At 40.2% G+C, this 14,771-nt stretch overlaps 1 protein-coding gene across 1 annotated transcript in view; it reads right to left on the bottom strand.

The window, feature by feature from the left end:
• Positions 1 to 1,190: 1,190 nt before the first annotated feature.
• The window catches only part of mmut (methylmalonyl CoA mutase), a 41,869-nt gene continuing 28,288 nt past the window's right edge, over positions 1,191 to 14,771 (bottom strand). Inside the window, exons 9-12 of the mRNA XM_080192366.1 lie at positions 11,256 to 11,387; positions 9,149 to 9,296; positions 7,649 to 7,816; positions 1,191 to 1,634 (exon numbers count right to left, since the gene is read on the bottom strand). Coding sequence (XP_080048492.1) covers positions 1,506 to 1,634; positions 7,649 to 7,816; positions 9,149 to 9,296; positions 11,256 to 11,387 — 577 coding nt within the window. The 3' untranslated portion in view covers positions 1,191 to 1,505. The remainder of the gene's footprint in view (positions 1,635 to 7,648; positions 7,817 to 9,148; positions 9,297 to 11,255; positions 11,388 to 14,771) is intronic.

Here is a 14,771-nt window from a genome sequence, read left to right as displayed (position 1 = left end):
CCCTTGGTTGGGAGGGGGTGGGTGGGAAGGTGAGAATGAGGCCTCCTGGGAGAGGAGGGGGTGAGAATTTGACCTGAGGGAGTAGTCTGTGTAGGAATTCTGTGGGACCAAGATGGAGAACATCCAGCAAAATAACCAGACGACTCTGCATTCAAGGATGACATCCAATGAGGGTATTGGGTTTCTGCTATCAGTTTTGCATGCAACTGAGCAGGTATATTTTTGACATTCTGCCCCATGGGCCCAAAGATTGTGGGAGCTGGAGTTCAGGATTTGCTTCCTTTACTGTAGCTCTGCCTCATCGTTAAAGCATTGGGACACAAAGCATGATGCAACTTGATGGATAAGGAGATGCCATTCTGAACAATTAATAGCAAGCTCCTCCCAGCCATTACAGTCAATGCTACTCCACTTGAAGAACTCGAGTATCTTTGAAGCACTTTTTGTCCTCCCTTAATGTTGACCACTTGAAAGTTGAGATAACAAGACATGGCAAGGGAGAAAAGGTTCAGCCATGTGGACAAATTAGCCAATCCATCAAAGTTAACTTTACAGGAATGTTGCCTGAATGCTTGTGGAACTGACTTCAAGATAGATAGACACAAGTGTCTGTTCGACACTGTATCTGGAAGATTTGGTGAGGCATTGCTGATGGCATTCCACTACTGCTTTTATGTATCAGATAGACAGCCCAGCTCTTCCTTTTGTTGTCACCAGGCCTTGGTGTCAAACACTGGCTGCCATAATTTGTAGGTGACTGAAGGTGCAGCTGAACTCTTAAGAGGTAACTGCCATGGCATAGGAAGTGCTCTATGTTCCAAAATTCTCAGTTTCTGCCCACAAACAATGGGATAAATAGCATCCTCTGTACTGTAATTTTTATGAAATAGTTCAAGTTCAGACTATAACATCTGTTCTACCAACTCTGGTCTTTGGGCGTAGTCTTACTCATTGTCAATCATTTGCAACCAAATCTTCAGTTGCTAACATCTACAATATAGAATTTGCTCCCTTACCTCATCTCCAGCACACTTTGATTCTTTGAATTCCTACTTCAAAACCTTACTGTCTGAACTAGATTTTGTGCACTTCTCCTAATCTCTTTGAGCACGTTACCAACTTTCCTCAAGTCTCTGAAATGTCTTTTTATGGTAATGATACTATAAAACAAGTTAGAAATAGACCAAAAATAAACATTTTCAGCATTTTATTTTCCAGCTAGACATGACTGTAACTGTTCAATCATGTAAATGTGATTAAATTCTGAAAATATCAATGTTAGGCATTTAGCTTAAACTTACATTTTAAGTATCAACATTCCATTTACACATACCTGTAGAAATTCAGATCATAGATAAGTGAACTGAAATACAAAGTTATAATGATAATCTACAAACTTTCCCAGAAAGTACAGAAGGCAAATGTAATTCGTTATTTTTGATTATCACTGAAAACAAGTTTCATGACATATCTGTGAAATTAAAAGTATTCACTAGCATCCACAATCACATTGATTGCTGCTTCTTGACCAAATTTTTCTCGATGTCAGCAAGCACCTGTAGAGCTGCAACTGGAATTCTGGTACCTGGACCAAAGATGCTGCAAACACCTGCCTTGTACAACATGTCATAATCCTAGAGGAATTAGAAAAGGTAAATGTTAGCACTACCTTATGTTTCAGACATATCAGTCTGGTAACCCTGAATTTGAACATTTTCTTACTAGAACCCTTTTTCTTCAGATACGTAGCATTGCTGTACTTCCACCTGCGTACAGAACATTCCACATAAGGATGCACTATAACTGGGAATTATAATAAAAATGGAAAAAACTAGAACTTTCACTTTTATTAAACAATTGATGAGCATTTGGAAAGACAGGATAATGGCATGGTCCATTCTCAAAGCTCTGGTCAGCATCAGAATTTTCTAAATTGTGCTCCTTTCCTTCATGGCGCAAGGCTGTACCAAGTACTGAAAAAGCATCATTCAGTTGATCATAACATAAGAAATAGGAGCAGGAGTAGGCCATCTAGCCCTTCGAGCCTGCCCCACCATTCAATAAGATCATGGCTGATCTGTCGTGGCTCAGTTCCACATTCCCGCCCTCTCCCCATAACCCTTAATCCCCTCTCTTATCAAAAACCCATCAACCCGCGTCTTAAAAATATTTAGCGAGGCAGCCTCTACCACTTCAACGGGCAGAGAATTCCAGAGATTCACCACCCTTTGAGTGAAGAAGTTCCTCCTCAACTCCGTTCTAAACCGCCCCCCCTTTATCTTGAAGCTGTGCCCCCTAGTCCTACTGTCCTTTGGGAAGAGTCTCTCCACCTCTATCCTATCCATCCCATTCATCATCTTATACGTCTCAATGAGATCTCCCCTCATTCTTCTAAACTCTCTTTATTTGTTCAAGTTGGTTACACTTGCTAAGTTTTTAGCCCAGAGGTTTTCAAATAGTAGTGTCCCATAACAAAGCAGGAATCAATGGAAAGACTTTTGTAGCTTTTCACCTGTCTTTCCCCACCTTCATCTTGAATCAAAGAAAGGTGCACAAGATGGACTATCTAGTCTCACTTAATTCCTGACGACTTAACTTCTCCCTGATCCTACTTTCCTAGTCAGCCACATGCATGCTACCATTACCAATAGTTCCCTTTCCTCAGCTCTATAAAACCTCAGTCACGAACCCCATTTTAAAAATATAACTGGTCCACTCAACACCATCTCATCTCAAACCTTCACTTTCCCTCAAATCCTCCAATAGGTTTACATTCCCCATTTCAGAAACTGGTCAAATAACACCAGTTCAGACTTTGTTTTCCTTAGTACTAAAACATGAGTCACAAATCCTGTGACTATTACCATGGTGCATTACTTGTTCTCAAGTTTTCTACACATGCCATTATCCTCCAATGCTTTGCTATCATCCAGTTCCATGGGACTACTTGTGCATTGTTCTTCTCTCAACTATCTGAACTCTTCAGTAATGACTTCTTTTCCCTTCCCTATACAGGCAATTATTCAGTTAATCATAGACTTCCTTCCCTTATTCGTCCAGTGCTGGGCCTTGGTGAAATCATTTGAAGGCACGAGGTCAATTTTCATGTACATGAATCATATTTCCAGCATGCTTCATGGATCCTCAGGCGCCTCCATGCTGTAGACCTCTTGTCTGATACTGTCCAATGAGCCACAATTTCTTCCAGCACTGTTATTGAAGATCAAAGCCATTGTCTTTAGGCCCCGATAGACTATTTCCTTACCATTTACTCCATACCTCTTCCAGGGACACACTGAACCAGAGAGTTTAGAATATTGACATCCTTATGCGTTGAATGTTAAGCCCTATATTGTATCCATTATAAAGCTACTTAATTTACTATCTACTCCACAGTCTTCCCTTACGTCAGCTAGGGGATATCAATCCAGATTTGACTAACACTCTGTTGATCTCACTTCCTCCATAAGTCTCAAATTGTCCAGTTTGACACACATATCCTCTCCTGTTCACTTATTTCCACATGCTTATTTAGAAAGAACAAAGAAAATTACAGCTCAGGAACAGGCTCTTTGGCCCTCCAAACCTGCACCAATCATGCTACCCAACTGAACTAAAACTCCCAACCCTTCCATGGAGCATATCCTTCTATTCCCATCCTATTCATGGACTGTCAGGATGACCCTTAAAAGTCACTAACGTATCTGCTTCCACTACCTTCCCCAGCAATGAGTTCCAGGCACCCACTACTCTTGTGTAAAAATCTGCCTCATACATCTCCTTTAAACCTTGCAGCTTAAATCTATGCTCCCTAGTAATTTTCCCAGGGTGGAGGGGTCAAAGTTTCTGACTATCCACTCTTCCATGCTTCTTATAATCTTGTAGACTTCTATCAGGTCTCCTCTCAACTCCGTCATTCCAGTGAAAACAAACCAAATTTCTCCAACCTCTCCTCATAGCTAATGCCTTCCATACCAGGCAACATACTGGTAAATCTTTTCTGTACTCTTTCAAATGCCTCCACATCCTTCTGGTAGTGTGGTGACCCAGAATTGAACACGATATTCTAAGTGCAGTCTAACTAAGCTTCTATAGAGCTGCAACATGACTTGCCAATTTTTAAACTCAATGCTCCAGCCAATGAAGGCAAGCATACCGCATGCCTTCTTGACTACCTCCTCCACCTGCATTGCCACTTTCAGTGACCTGTGTACTTGTACACCCAGATCCCTTTGCCTATCAATACAAGGATTCTGTCATTTACTGTATATTTTCTATCTGTATTAGACTTTCCAAAATGCATTACCTCACATTTGTCCAGATTAAACTCTATCTGCCATCTCTCTGCCCAAGTCTCCAACTGATCTATATCCTGCTGTATTCTCTGATGGTCCTCATCGCTATCCACAAATCCACCAACCTTTGTGTCATCTGCAAACTTATCAATCCAGTTACAGGTTCCTCCAAATCATTTATATATATTTTGAACAGCAAAGGTCCCAGCACTGAGGAGCACCACTTGTCACAGCCCTCCATTCTGAAACGCACCCTTTCCACTGACCGAGTCAGTTTTGTATCCACCTTGCCAGCTCACCTCTGATCCTATGCGACTTCACCTTCTGCACTAGTCTGCCAGGAGGGACTTTGTCAAAGGCCTTAATGGAGTCCACGTAGACAATATCCACTGCCCTACCTCAATCATTTTCGTCACTTCCTCAAAAAACTCAATCAAGTTTATGAGACATGACCTCTCCTTCACAAAACCATGTTGCCTCTCACTAATACGTCCACTTATTTCCAAGTGGGAATAAATCCTGCCTTGAAGAATCCTCTGCAATAAATTTCCCTACCACTGATGTGAGGTTCACAGGCCTGTAATTACCGGGATTATTCTTGCTACCCTTCTTAAACAAAGGAACAAGAATGGCTATTCTCCAATCCTCTGGAACCTCCCCTGTAGTCCTCTCCTGAATATAATATTCAGGAATTATAAATATTCAGGAATTATAAATATTCAGGAATTATAAATATTCAGAATTTATAATTCCTGAATATTATAAATTCAAGATCCTTGTCCTTGCTGATAAATATTTGCATGGCTTTGCTCCAACTCATCTCCAATCTCTCCAAGCCTATATTATCAATGTGCAAATTGGCTGCTGCATTTCTTACATTACATCAATGGCTATTATTCAAAGTACTTCATTGGCTGCAAGATATTGAGATATCTAGTGGTGATGAAAAGCGCTATATGAATGCAAGTTTTAATTTGTATTTCCTTCTATAATGTTCCATTCCTCTTATTGTACTTCCCCTACACTCTTTTACCCACCACTGGTGGTGCAGCTTTCAGCTGATTTGGTCATACTCAATAGGATTCTCACTGGGACTTCCTTTAATCAGCCACTATACTTTTGACAGTATTCCCACAAACAAGGTTTCCAATAATAGATTTGCTGAATCTCCAAGGCAATATCTCTTTCTCTCCACATCAAGATCTACCATTATGACAAAACATTCAATCACCACTCCTAACCTTTGCTTCCCGCTTCATTGGTTTGATATAAATCTTCACAGTCAGTCAGTTAAAAGCTTAAGATGACAAAACATAACCCAAGTCAGTCACTTCCATGTCAGTGAGTGACATGCCATGCAAATGTTCCACCTTAGCAGGATAGAAATTCACTCAATTTAAATTAGGCTCCCACAACACACAGTCATGGTGAAAACAAAGGAAACTGAGTAATACTGTGTTGCTAAAGGTTTTAAACAATTTTTAAATAAAAATGTTTTAAGTTACAGAATCAGGATTTAGAATATCATAATTTCTATCAGATCTTTCTTCATAATCTTAATTCATTTGAATTCAACCAAGAACTTACTGTTACATTTTCCATGGTTTTTATATTTTTCCTACAATAGGATACACAGAACTGTACACAGTAATTCAGTTGTAGCCAAACCAATGTTCTGAACAAGATTAGCAAGCAATTACTGGCTTTTATTTACAATGTCTCTATGTTTAAAACTCAAAAACATATTTACATTTTATGGCCGTCTTCCCACATCCCCATCTTTAACGACCAATTTATCTGTATTCATAGATCGTTTCCACTCACTCAGTAATCTTACCATTCTGTGTATGTTTTCACTGTTCACATTTCTTGTATTGAACTGCACATGGCCTTCATAGCGAAGGGGATTGAATATAAAAGTAGGGAGGTCTTGCTGCAGCTGTATAGGGCATTGGTGAGGCCGCAACTGGAGTACTGTGTGCATTTTTGGGCGCCGCACCTGCGCAAAGATATTTTGGCCTTGGAGGGAGTGCAGAGGAGGTTTACTAGGCTGATACCGGAGTTGAGGGGGTTGAGCTATGAGGAGAGGCTGAATAAACTGGGCTTGTACTCATTAGAGTTTAGAAGAATGAGAGGAGATCTCATTGAGATGTATAAGATGATGAATGGGATGGATAGGATAGAGGTGGAAAGACTCTTCCCGCTCAAAAAAGACAATAGGACTAGGGGGCACAGCCTCAAGATAAAAGGGGGACGGTTTAGAACGGAGTTGAGGAGGAACTTCTTCACTCAAAGGGTGGTGAATCTCTGGAATTCTCTGCCCGTTGAAGTGGTGGAGGCTGCCTCGCTAAATATTTTTAAGACGCGGGTTGATGGGTTTTTGATAGGAGAGGGGATTAAGGGTTATGGGGAGAGGGCGGGAATGTGGAACTGAGCCACGACAGATCAGCCATGATCTTATTGAATGGCGGGGCAGGCTCGAAGGGCTGGATGGCCTACTCCTGCTCCTATTTCTTATGTTCTTATGTTCATTCTCAGTTTTTCCAGCTCCCCAATTAAGTTTCACCAAACTACACTGTTATTTATATTCTGCATATGTGAAAACTGAATACAAGAGATTCCATCACAGCTGTCTGTAGCATACACTTATTCACATCCTACCCAAAATATATTCCTTAACATTTGTGGAAGTTCTGCATAAGATTTTCTCTGCAAGTCAAGGTGCAAAAACTAGAAGTTGATGTACATTTTGTTGTTCTTTCCCCTATCCTCTAGTTAGAATATCTCAACATTGTTAAAATTGGCCCAAATCCTCAACAGCTTTGCATGTTAACTGAAGAAAATAGAATCAGGTAAACAAGTTATTTTGCACAATTAAAGAGAAAAATCCAAATGAGAACCAACAAAATTATTTCCTGTTACAGGATACAATAATTTGGATGGTCATCAATTTATTCTTTATGGCAGAAATATATTGCAGGCTGTTTTCACAGCCCTCTACCCCAGTCACTTGTGTCTGAGTGATTAACATTAAACAGAAACTAGAAGCAGGAGTAGGCCATTCGTTCCTTTGAGCTTACTCTGCCGTTCATTTTGATCATGGTTGATCAAATACAATATCCTGATTCCTCTTCTCCCATATCCCTTGATCCCCTTAGCCCCAAGAACTAGGTCTATAAAAATATTATTATTACAACCAACAGAATAGCATAATTGTACATTTATCTCCAGTCGTCACTATCTAACACAAATCTGACAAAAGAAATGTGATTAAAGAAGCACCCACTCAATATCATTTGCATTATTATTTACTGTACAAGAGAGGCCCTGAAATGACACCTTAAATGTAATACCTGAGGAGGAATCACACCACCACAGATGACCAAAATATCAGGGCGCCGAAGATTACAGAGCTCTTTAATCAGTTCTGGTACAAGAGTTTTGTGCCCAGCAGCCAACGAGCTGACACCTACACAGTGTACGTCTGCATCCACTGCTTGCTGAGCTACCTCTCGAGGTGTCTAGAAATAAAATAATGTTTTGTAGAGGTCTAATGACATTATAATAATCTTGTAATTAACATCTGAATTGACTGTATTTCAATGAAATAATTTCAACGGTTTATTTTAAAACAGATTCTTAGACAAATGATCAATTAATAGCACTCTATTTCCTGATGTGTAACATCATGATATTTGTGGCAGAATCTTAGCTTGGCCACATGGATCTGAACTCATTGAACCTCTTAACTTGACTATTGTACAACTGTTAAAACAAACAATCTGTTGGCAGGCAGGCGAAGTAATCTTGATAAATGGATCACTTGGGCAGAGGCCCTCAGAGAATCATGCTTAGCCCCATTTAGTTCCCTTCAACAACCCTAGAGTCTTCTCCGTGATTAACACTGATTTTTTTTTTAAAAACTATAGAATTAAAATTCTGCAAGAGCGTGTTACAGTACAAAGATCTCTTCCACCTGTGTATTTTTTGAAAATACTCAGTGCCAACAATTTTTAGTTGATTGTGCTCTCAGAGAAGGTTGCAGTTTTGAACTCAGGTTTTACTCAGGTTTTGAATTCAAGTTTTACTCCAATAAAATAGTTCCTTATCCCACAATTAACCCTTGGAAAATGAAAAAAACGTGTTAGTCTATCTTGTTTTGAATCAGAAACCTCTTTCTTATACATTGTCAACAATCAGAGATCAAACAAGTCGAAGTCAAGGAACGTGATATTCTCATCAACCAGTACAGGACATGGAATTAGAAATTTGTCAAATCAAAGCTTTATGCTCATTCATGTTTGGTAACTAATTTCTCTAGACAATCATACGAGATTGTGGCCTCGGCTTTTTATCAATACCTGGCAGTAGTAAGCACTGAATAAGAAAGAATTAATAGTGAGATTGCATTTTAGAACATCCACTGTCTTGCTTAAATTTATTAGGTCAGCAGTCATTGTGGAAAAGAGGGAGACAGCTTGGGGAAAATTACTACAGAACTAAAAACTCAAGTTTAGATTTTAAGAAAAACAAACTGAAATAAACATAGTGGGCACCCATTACTTAATGTAAAGATGGAAATACCATAGCTTCAGCCAACTGGAATCATGTGTCATTTTATGTTGCATCATCTAAGGAAACGGTCTTTAAATGTGATGTATTTTACTCGCTAATCTGGTCTAAAATAGTTCACACTATTTTTTAATAAACAATGCACGTGATGCACACCTGCTTTGCAATATGTAATTGTCAAGTCATGTTTTCTGCTATTACAGGAAACTGATAATTTTTTAAATCAAATTAGAATTTAAACAAGTTTCTGCCTCAAATTAAAATACTATCCATTAAACTACCTGAAACAGTGGTCCTACATCAACATCAAAGCCAAGATCAGCAAATCCCGTTGCAATAACTTTTGCTCCTCTGTCGTGTCCATCTTGACCCATTTTTGCAACAAGGAGACGGGGTCGACGGCCTTCATCCTTTGCAAATTTTTCAATCCTACATATAAAAAGGTCAAAGCGAGATTCCTATCAGCAAACAACAGACAATTTTCAGTTGACACTTCAAACAAAAATAGTTAGGAGTAGGTGTAGGTCACTTGCTCTCATGAGGCTGCTCCACTATTTAAAAAGATCGTGGCTGGTCTAATTGTAACCTCAGCTCCACATTCCTGCCTACTAAACATGTGGTGAACATCTTTTAAAATATATATCACTTTGAATAGACTTGGACAGAATGCAGTGCAGATTCGCTAGAATGTTAGGACTTGTATAGATGAGGAAAGATTACATAAAACAATGTTATAATATGGGTTTAGGGGCAATTTGAGGTTTCTAGGATCTTCAAAATAATTTGACAAAATAATTTAAGTAGATGGAAACTTTTCTGTTACTGGGCAAGTACAAGATAAGGCCACATAATACTTACGCAACCTAAATGCAAATCTTCCTCCCCACACTCCCCTCTACTCTGCGGTAGACAGAGGGGAACCGGTGGATGTGGTGTTTTTAGATTTCCAAAAGGCGTGAAATAAAGTGCCTCACAAAAGGCTGCTACAGAAGGTTAGGGTGCATGGAGTTGGGGGTAAGGTGTTAGCATGGATAGAGGATTGGCTGTCTAATAGGAAGCAGAGAGTTGGTATCAATGGGTGCTATTCTGGTTGGCAGCTGGTGACTAGTGGAGTGCCACAGACATCGGTGCTGGGGCCTCAACTGTTTACCATTTATATAGATGATATGGAGGAGGGGGCTGAGTGTAGGGTGACGAAATTTGCTGATGACACAAAGATGAGTGGAAAAGCAAATTGCGTGGAGGGTGTAGAAAGTCTGCAGAGAGATCTGGATAGGCTGAGCGAGTGGGTGAGGACCTGGCAGATGGAGTATAATGTTAGCAAGTGTGAGGTTATCCACTTTGGCAGAAATAATAGTAGGAGGGATTATTATACTTAAAACGCGAAAAGCTGCAACATGCAACGGTACAGAGGGACCTGAGGGTCCTTGTGCACGAGTTGTGAAAACCCAGTCTGCAGGTGCAGCAGGTGATCAAGAAGGTGAATGGAATGTTGGCCTTTATAGTGAGGGGGATAGAATATAAAAGTAGGGAGGTCTTGCTGAAACTGTACAGGGTACTGGTGAGGCCGCAGCTAGAGTACTGTGTGCAGTTTTGGTCGCCGCACTTGCGGAAGGATATATTGGCCTTGGAGGGAGTGCAGAGGAGGTTCACTAGGCTGATACCAGAGATGAGGGGGTTGGCCTATGAAGAGAGACTAAATAGACTGGGTCCGTACTCGTTGGAGTTTAGAAGGCGGGGGGGGATCTTATAGACACGTATAAGATAATGAAGGGGATGGATAGGGTAGAGGTAGAGAGATTCTTCCCGCTTAGAAAGGATAGCAGGACTAGAGGACACAGCCTCAAGATGGGGGGGGGGGGGGGGGGGGGGGCGGGGGCAGGGGGGTGCGCAGTTTAGATCAGGGTTGAGGAGGAACTTCTTCACTCAAAGGGTGGTGAATCTCTGGAATTCTCTGCCCGTTGAAGTGGTGGAGGCTACCTCGCTGAATATACTTAAGTCGTGGGTAAATAGGTTTCTGATAGACAGGGGAATTAAGGGTTATGGGGAGAAAGCGGGAAAGTGGAACTGATCCACTTCAGATCAGCCATGATCTTTTTGAAAGGCAGGGCAGGCTCAAAGGACTAGATGGTCTACTCCTGCTCCTATTTCTTATGTTCTTATGTTCACTTCCAAGACGGAAATTAAAATTTACATTTCTAATAAATTTATTGATGGTTGGACAAATTAGCCAAAAATAATTGAAGCACATCTTCATTATATACTTCCTGAGGAATAACTATCAATATTTTAAGAATTTTAATGAAAGCATATATAATCATTTAGTTTTATGGATGTCAGCAAACCTCCAAAAACGGTAAAGATCATTTACTTAATTTTTAAACTTACCGGTTTATTGCCGTAGACATTTCTTCACCGTCTCCAAATTCATGTCGATATGCACCACTCACCATGCGGTTACTAGGTTGATGTTCACCAAATACCTTTTTCATGGCACTTGTAATTTCTCCAACTGTACATCTAAATAAATAAGTTTATATATTTAGAACATCAGAAGGCTCAAATATTTAGTTATTTTACCAATGATTGTTATTAAATTAAAATGGACAAGGAAATATGCAATGAAAGCAGGTTCCTTGAACTCCAAATCCTTGGTATTACTTCCTAAGATAAATGATGAGTAATATTTATATTGTCAATTCTTCGCTCTATTCAAGTGTTAAAGTGCTCTTTTGAAACAATATCATTCCAATAGTTCACTAGTTGGCTGATTCAATTTATAACTCCTTACACAAAGGGAAGGCAGACTTTGATTTTACTTTCTTTGATTTGTCATATGCATTAGTGTACAGTGAATAGTATTGTTTCTTGCATTATACAGACAAAGCATACCGTACATAAAGAAGGAAAGGAGGGAGTGCAGGATGTAAATGTTATAATCATAGACTTGAGAAAGATCAACTTAATATGAGGTAGGTCCGTTCAAAAGTCTGATGATAGCAGAGAAGCTGTTCTTAAGTCGGTTGGTACATAACCCCAAACTTTTATATCTTTTTCCTGACGGAGGAAGGTGGAAGAGAGTATGTCTGGGATGAGTAGGGTCCGTGATTACACTGGCAGCTTCTCCGAGGCAGCGGAAAGTGTAGACAGAGTCAATGGATGGGAGGCTGGTTTGCATGATTGACTGGACTTCATTCACAATCCTGCGCAGCTTCTTGCAGTTTTGCATGGAATAGGAGCTATGCCAAGCTGTGATACAGTAAGAAGTCTCAACACCACGTTAAAGTCCAACAGGTTTATTTGATAGCATAAGCTTTGAGTGTCACTCCTTCTTCAGGTGAGTGAGGAGCTGTGTTCACAAACAGGCTGTATATAGACGCAAATTCAATTTACAAGATTGGAATGAGAGTCTTTACAAGTAATCAAATCTTAAAAAGGTACAGACAAATGTGAATGGAGAGAGGGTTAAGCCCAGATTTAAAAAAAGGTGTGTATTGTCTCCAGTGAGGGCAGTTAGTGAGATTTTGCAAGCCCAGGCAAGTTGTGGGGGTTACAGATAGTGTGACATGAACCCAAGATCCTGGTTGAGGCTGTACTCCCGTGTGCGAAAGTTGGCTGTCAGTTTCTGCTCAGCGATTCTGTATTGTCATGAAGGCTGCCTTGGAGAACGCTTACCCAAAGATCAGAGGCTGAATGCTCCGACAATGAATGAATAAATTGGCTTGTCAATTGCCAGGCAGGACTGTTTTCTTTCTGTCGGGGAACACTTCAGCAGTCACGGGCTTCAGCCTCTGATCGTAGGGTAAGCGTTCTCTCGGTAGCCTTTACGACACATGACAATGCAGAATCACTGAGCAGAAACTGATAGCCAAATTCCACACGCAAGGCCGGCCTCAACCGGATCTTGGGTTCACGTCACACTATCTATAACCCCCAAAACTTGCCTGGGTTTGCAAACTCTCACTAACTGTCCTCTGGACACAATGCACATCTCTTTATCTTGTGCTTAACCCTCTCTCCACTTACATTGTCTGTACCTTTAAGACTCGATTACTGTCAAAGACTCACATTCCAACCATTATCTTGTAAATTGAGTTTGTGTCTATATACACCCTGTTTGTGAACACAGCTCCTCACTCACCTGAAGGAGTGAGGCTCCAAAAGTTTGTGCTACCAAATAAAACTGTTGGACTTTAACTTGGTGTTGAGAGACTTCTGACTGTGCTTACCCCAGTCCAATGCTAGCATCTCCACATCAAAGCTGTGATACAACCAGAAAGAATGCTTTCTATGGTGCATTTGTAAAGGTTGGTGAGAGTCATAGCAGACATGCCAAATTTCTTTAGCCTCCTGAGAAAGTAGAGGCATTGGTGGGCTCTCTTAACTATAGCGGTACAGGGGGATCAGGACAGGTTGTTTGTCATCTAGACACCTAAAACTTGAAGCTCTTGACTCTTTTTTCTCCGTCCCCTTTGATGTAGATAGGGGCATATTCTCCTCTATGCTTCTTGAAGTCGATGACTATCTCCTTCATTTAGTTGACATTGGGGGAGAAATTATTGTTATTCTTTTGTGGGATGCAAATGTTGCTGACACGGCCACTATTTCTTGTTGATGCCTAATTGTCTTTGAGAAGGTGGAGTTAAGCTGTTCTCTTGAACTCCTGCATTCATCTACACTGGAATTTGTAATTTTAAGCACAGTCTTTGATATCCTCCTCAGATGACTCAGACACGCATTTTTCTCTTTGCAGAGTCTCAATATCTAGTTCCAAAGAAGAGTCATATTGTACTCAAAACATCAACTCTTGTTTCTCCCTTCACAGAGGCTGCCAGATCTGCTGAGTTTTTCCAGCACTGTTTTTACCCCAATATTTACGTATTAATGAAACTGCTCCAAATTGTTCACTTTATCTTTGAAAGATTTATTGTAAAGTCCATTTTCTCATTTTTCCTAGTAGCAAGTCATTAATTTAGCACGCTTCGAGAAAATTCCATGAACCATAAAATTGAGCAGGAAACCCATGCTACAAAAGATGATGTTGTCAATCGCAGAGTCCCACCCTGGGACACCAGCAACTCAATTTCTATTATTTTGTCAACAATTCTTTTCTCTGTAATTTAGGATAAATCTAACTGATCCAATAACACGAAATCATCCTTGCACTGCAAATGCAGAAAACAAATCAAGTAGAAGAAAGAAAACCTTCTTAGTCAGAAGTTGCAAAGCAAGCATTGAAGATGAAGTACAATATTGCTGCGTTACACTTTCTTCAAAAATTAATTTTTTCAAAGTTCCTGGAATTATGAGGAAGGACCTCCTGAAGGAATAGACCCATATAGCAATATTGCACCTGGAATTTACATAGTGATTCCCTGATCATCATATTTTCAGTGGAAATTCCATAGCAATGCTATCCCTTGATCTCTAATTAATATTCATCACTAAGCAAAAGGAAAGCAAATCTCTGTCACAATGCAATCTTAGTAAGCACAAGAGATGGTGGAATCTTCTGGGCAAAGGAAGTAAAAAAATGAAACGCGTGCATTGAGTCAATGAGCTGGAGTAATTCATAGAATCCCTACAGTACAGAAGGAGGCCATTCAGTCCCTCAAGCATGCATCGATCACCTAAGCCTTATTCCTGTAACCCCACATATTTACCCTACTAATCTCCTTGACACAAAAGGGCAATTTTGGATGGCTAATCAACCTAACCTGCAAATCTTTGGGAGGAAACTGGAGCACCCAGAGAAAACCAACACAGACATGGGAAGAACATCCAAACTCCATACAGTCAATCAAAGCCCGAAATGAACATGGGTCCCTGGTGCCGTGAAAGTCTATGTTAACTAATTTCTAAAAAGGTGAGTTTTCAACAGCAGTCAATATACTAATACCAAAG

Source organism: Carcharhinus amblyrhynchos, chromosome 7 (genome assembly GCF_965287045.1).
Source record: "Carcharhinus amblyrhynchos chromosome 7, sCarAmb.v2.hapA, whole genome shotgun sequence".
Classification (NCBI taxonomy): Eukaryota; Metazoa; Chordata; class Chondrichthyes; order Carcharhiniformes; family Carcharhinidae; genus Carcharhinus; species Carcharhinus amblyrhynchos.
Note: the sequence above shows the minus strand (reverse complement) of the source record. Positions and strands in the feature narration are given on the sequence as shown.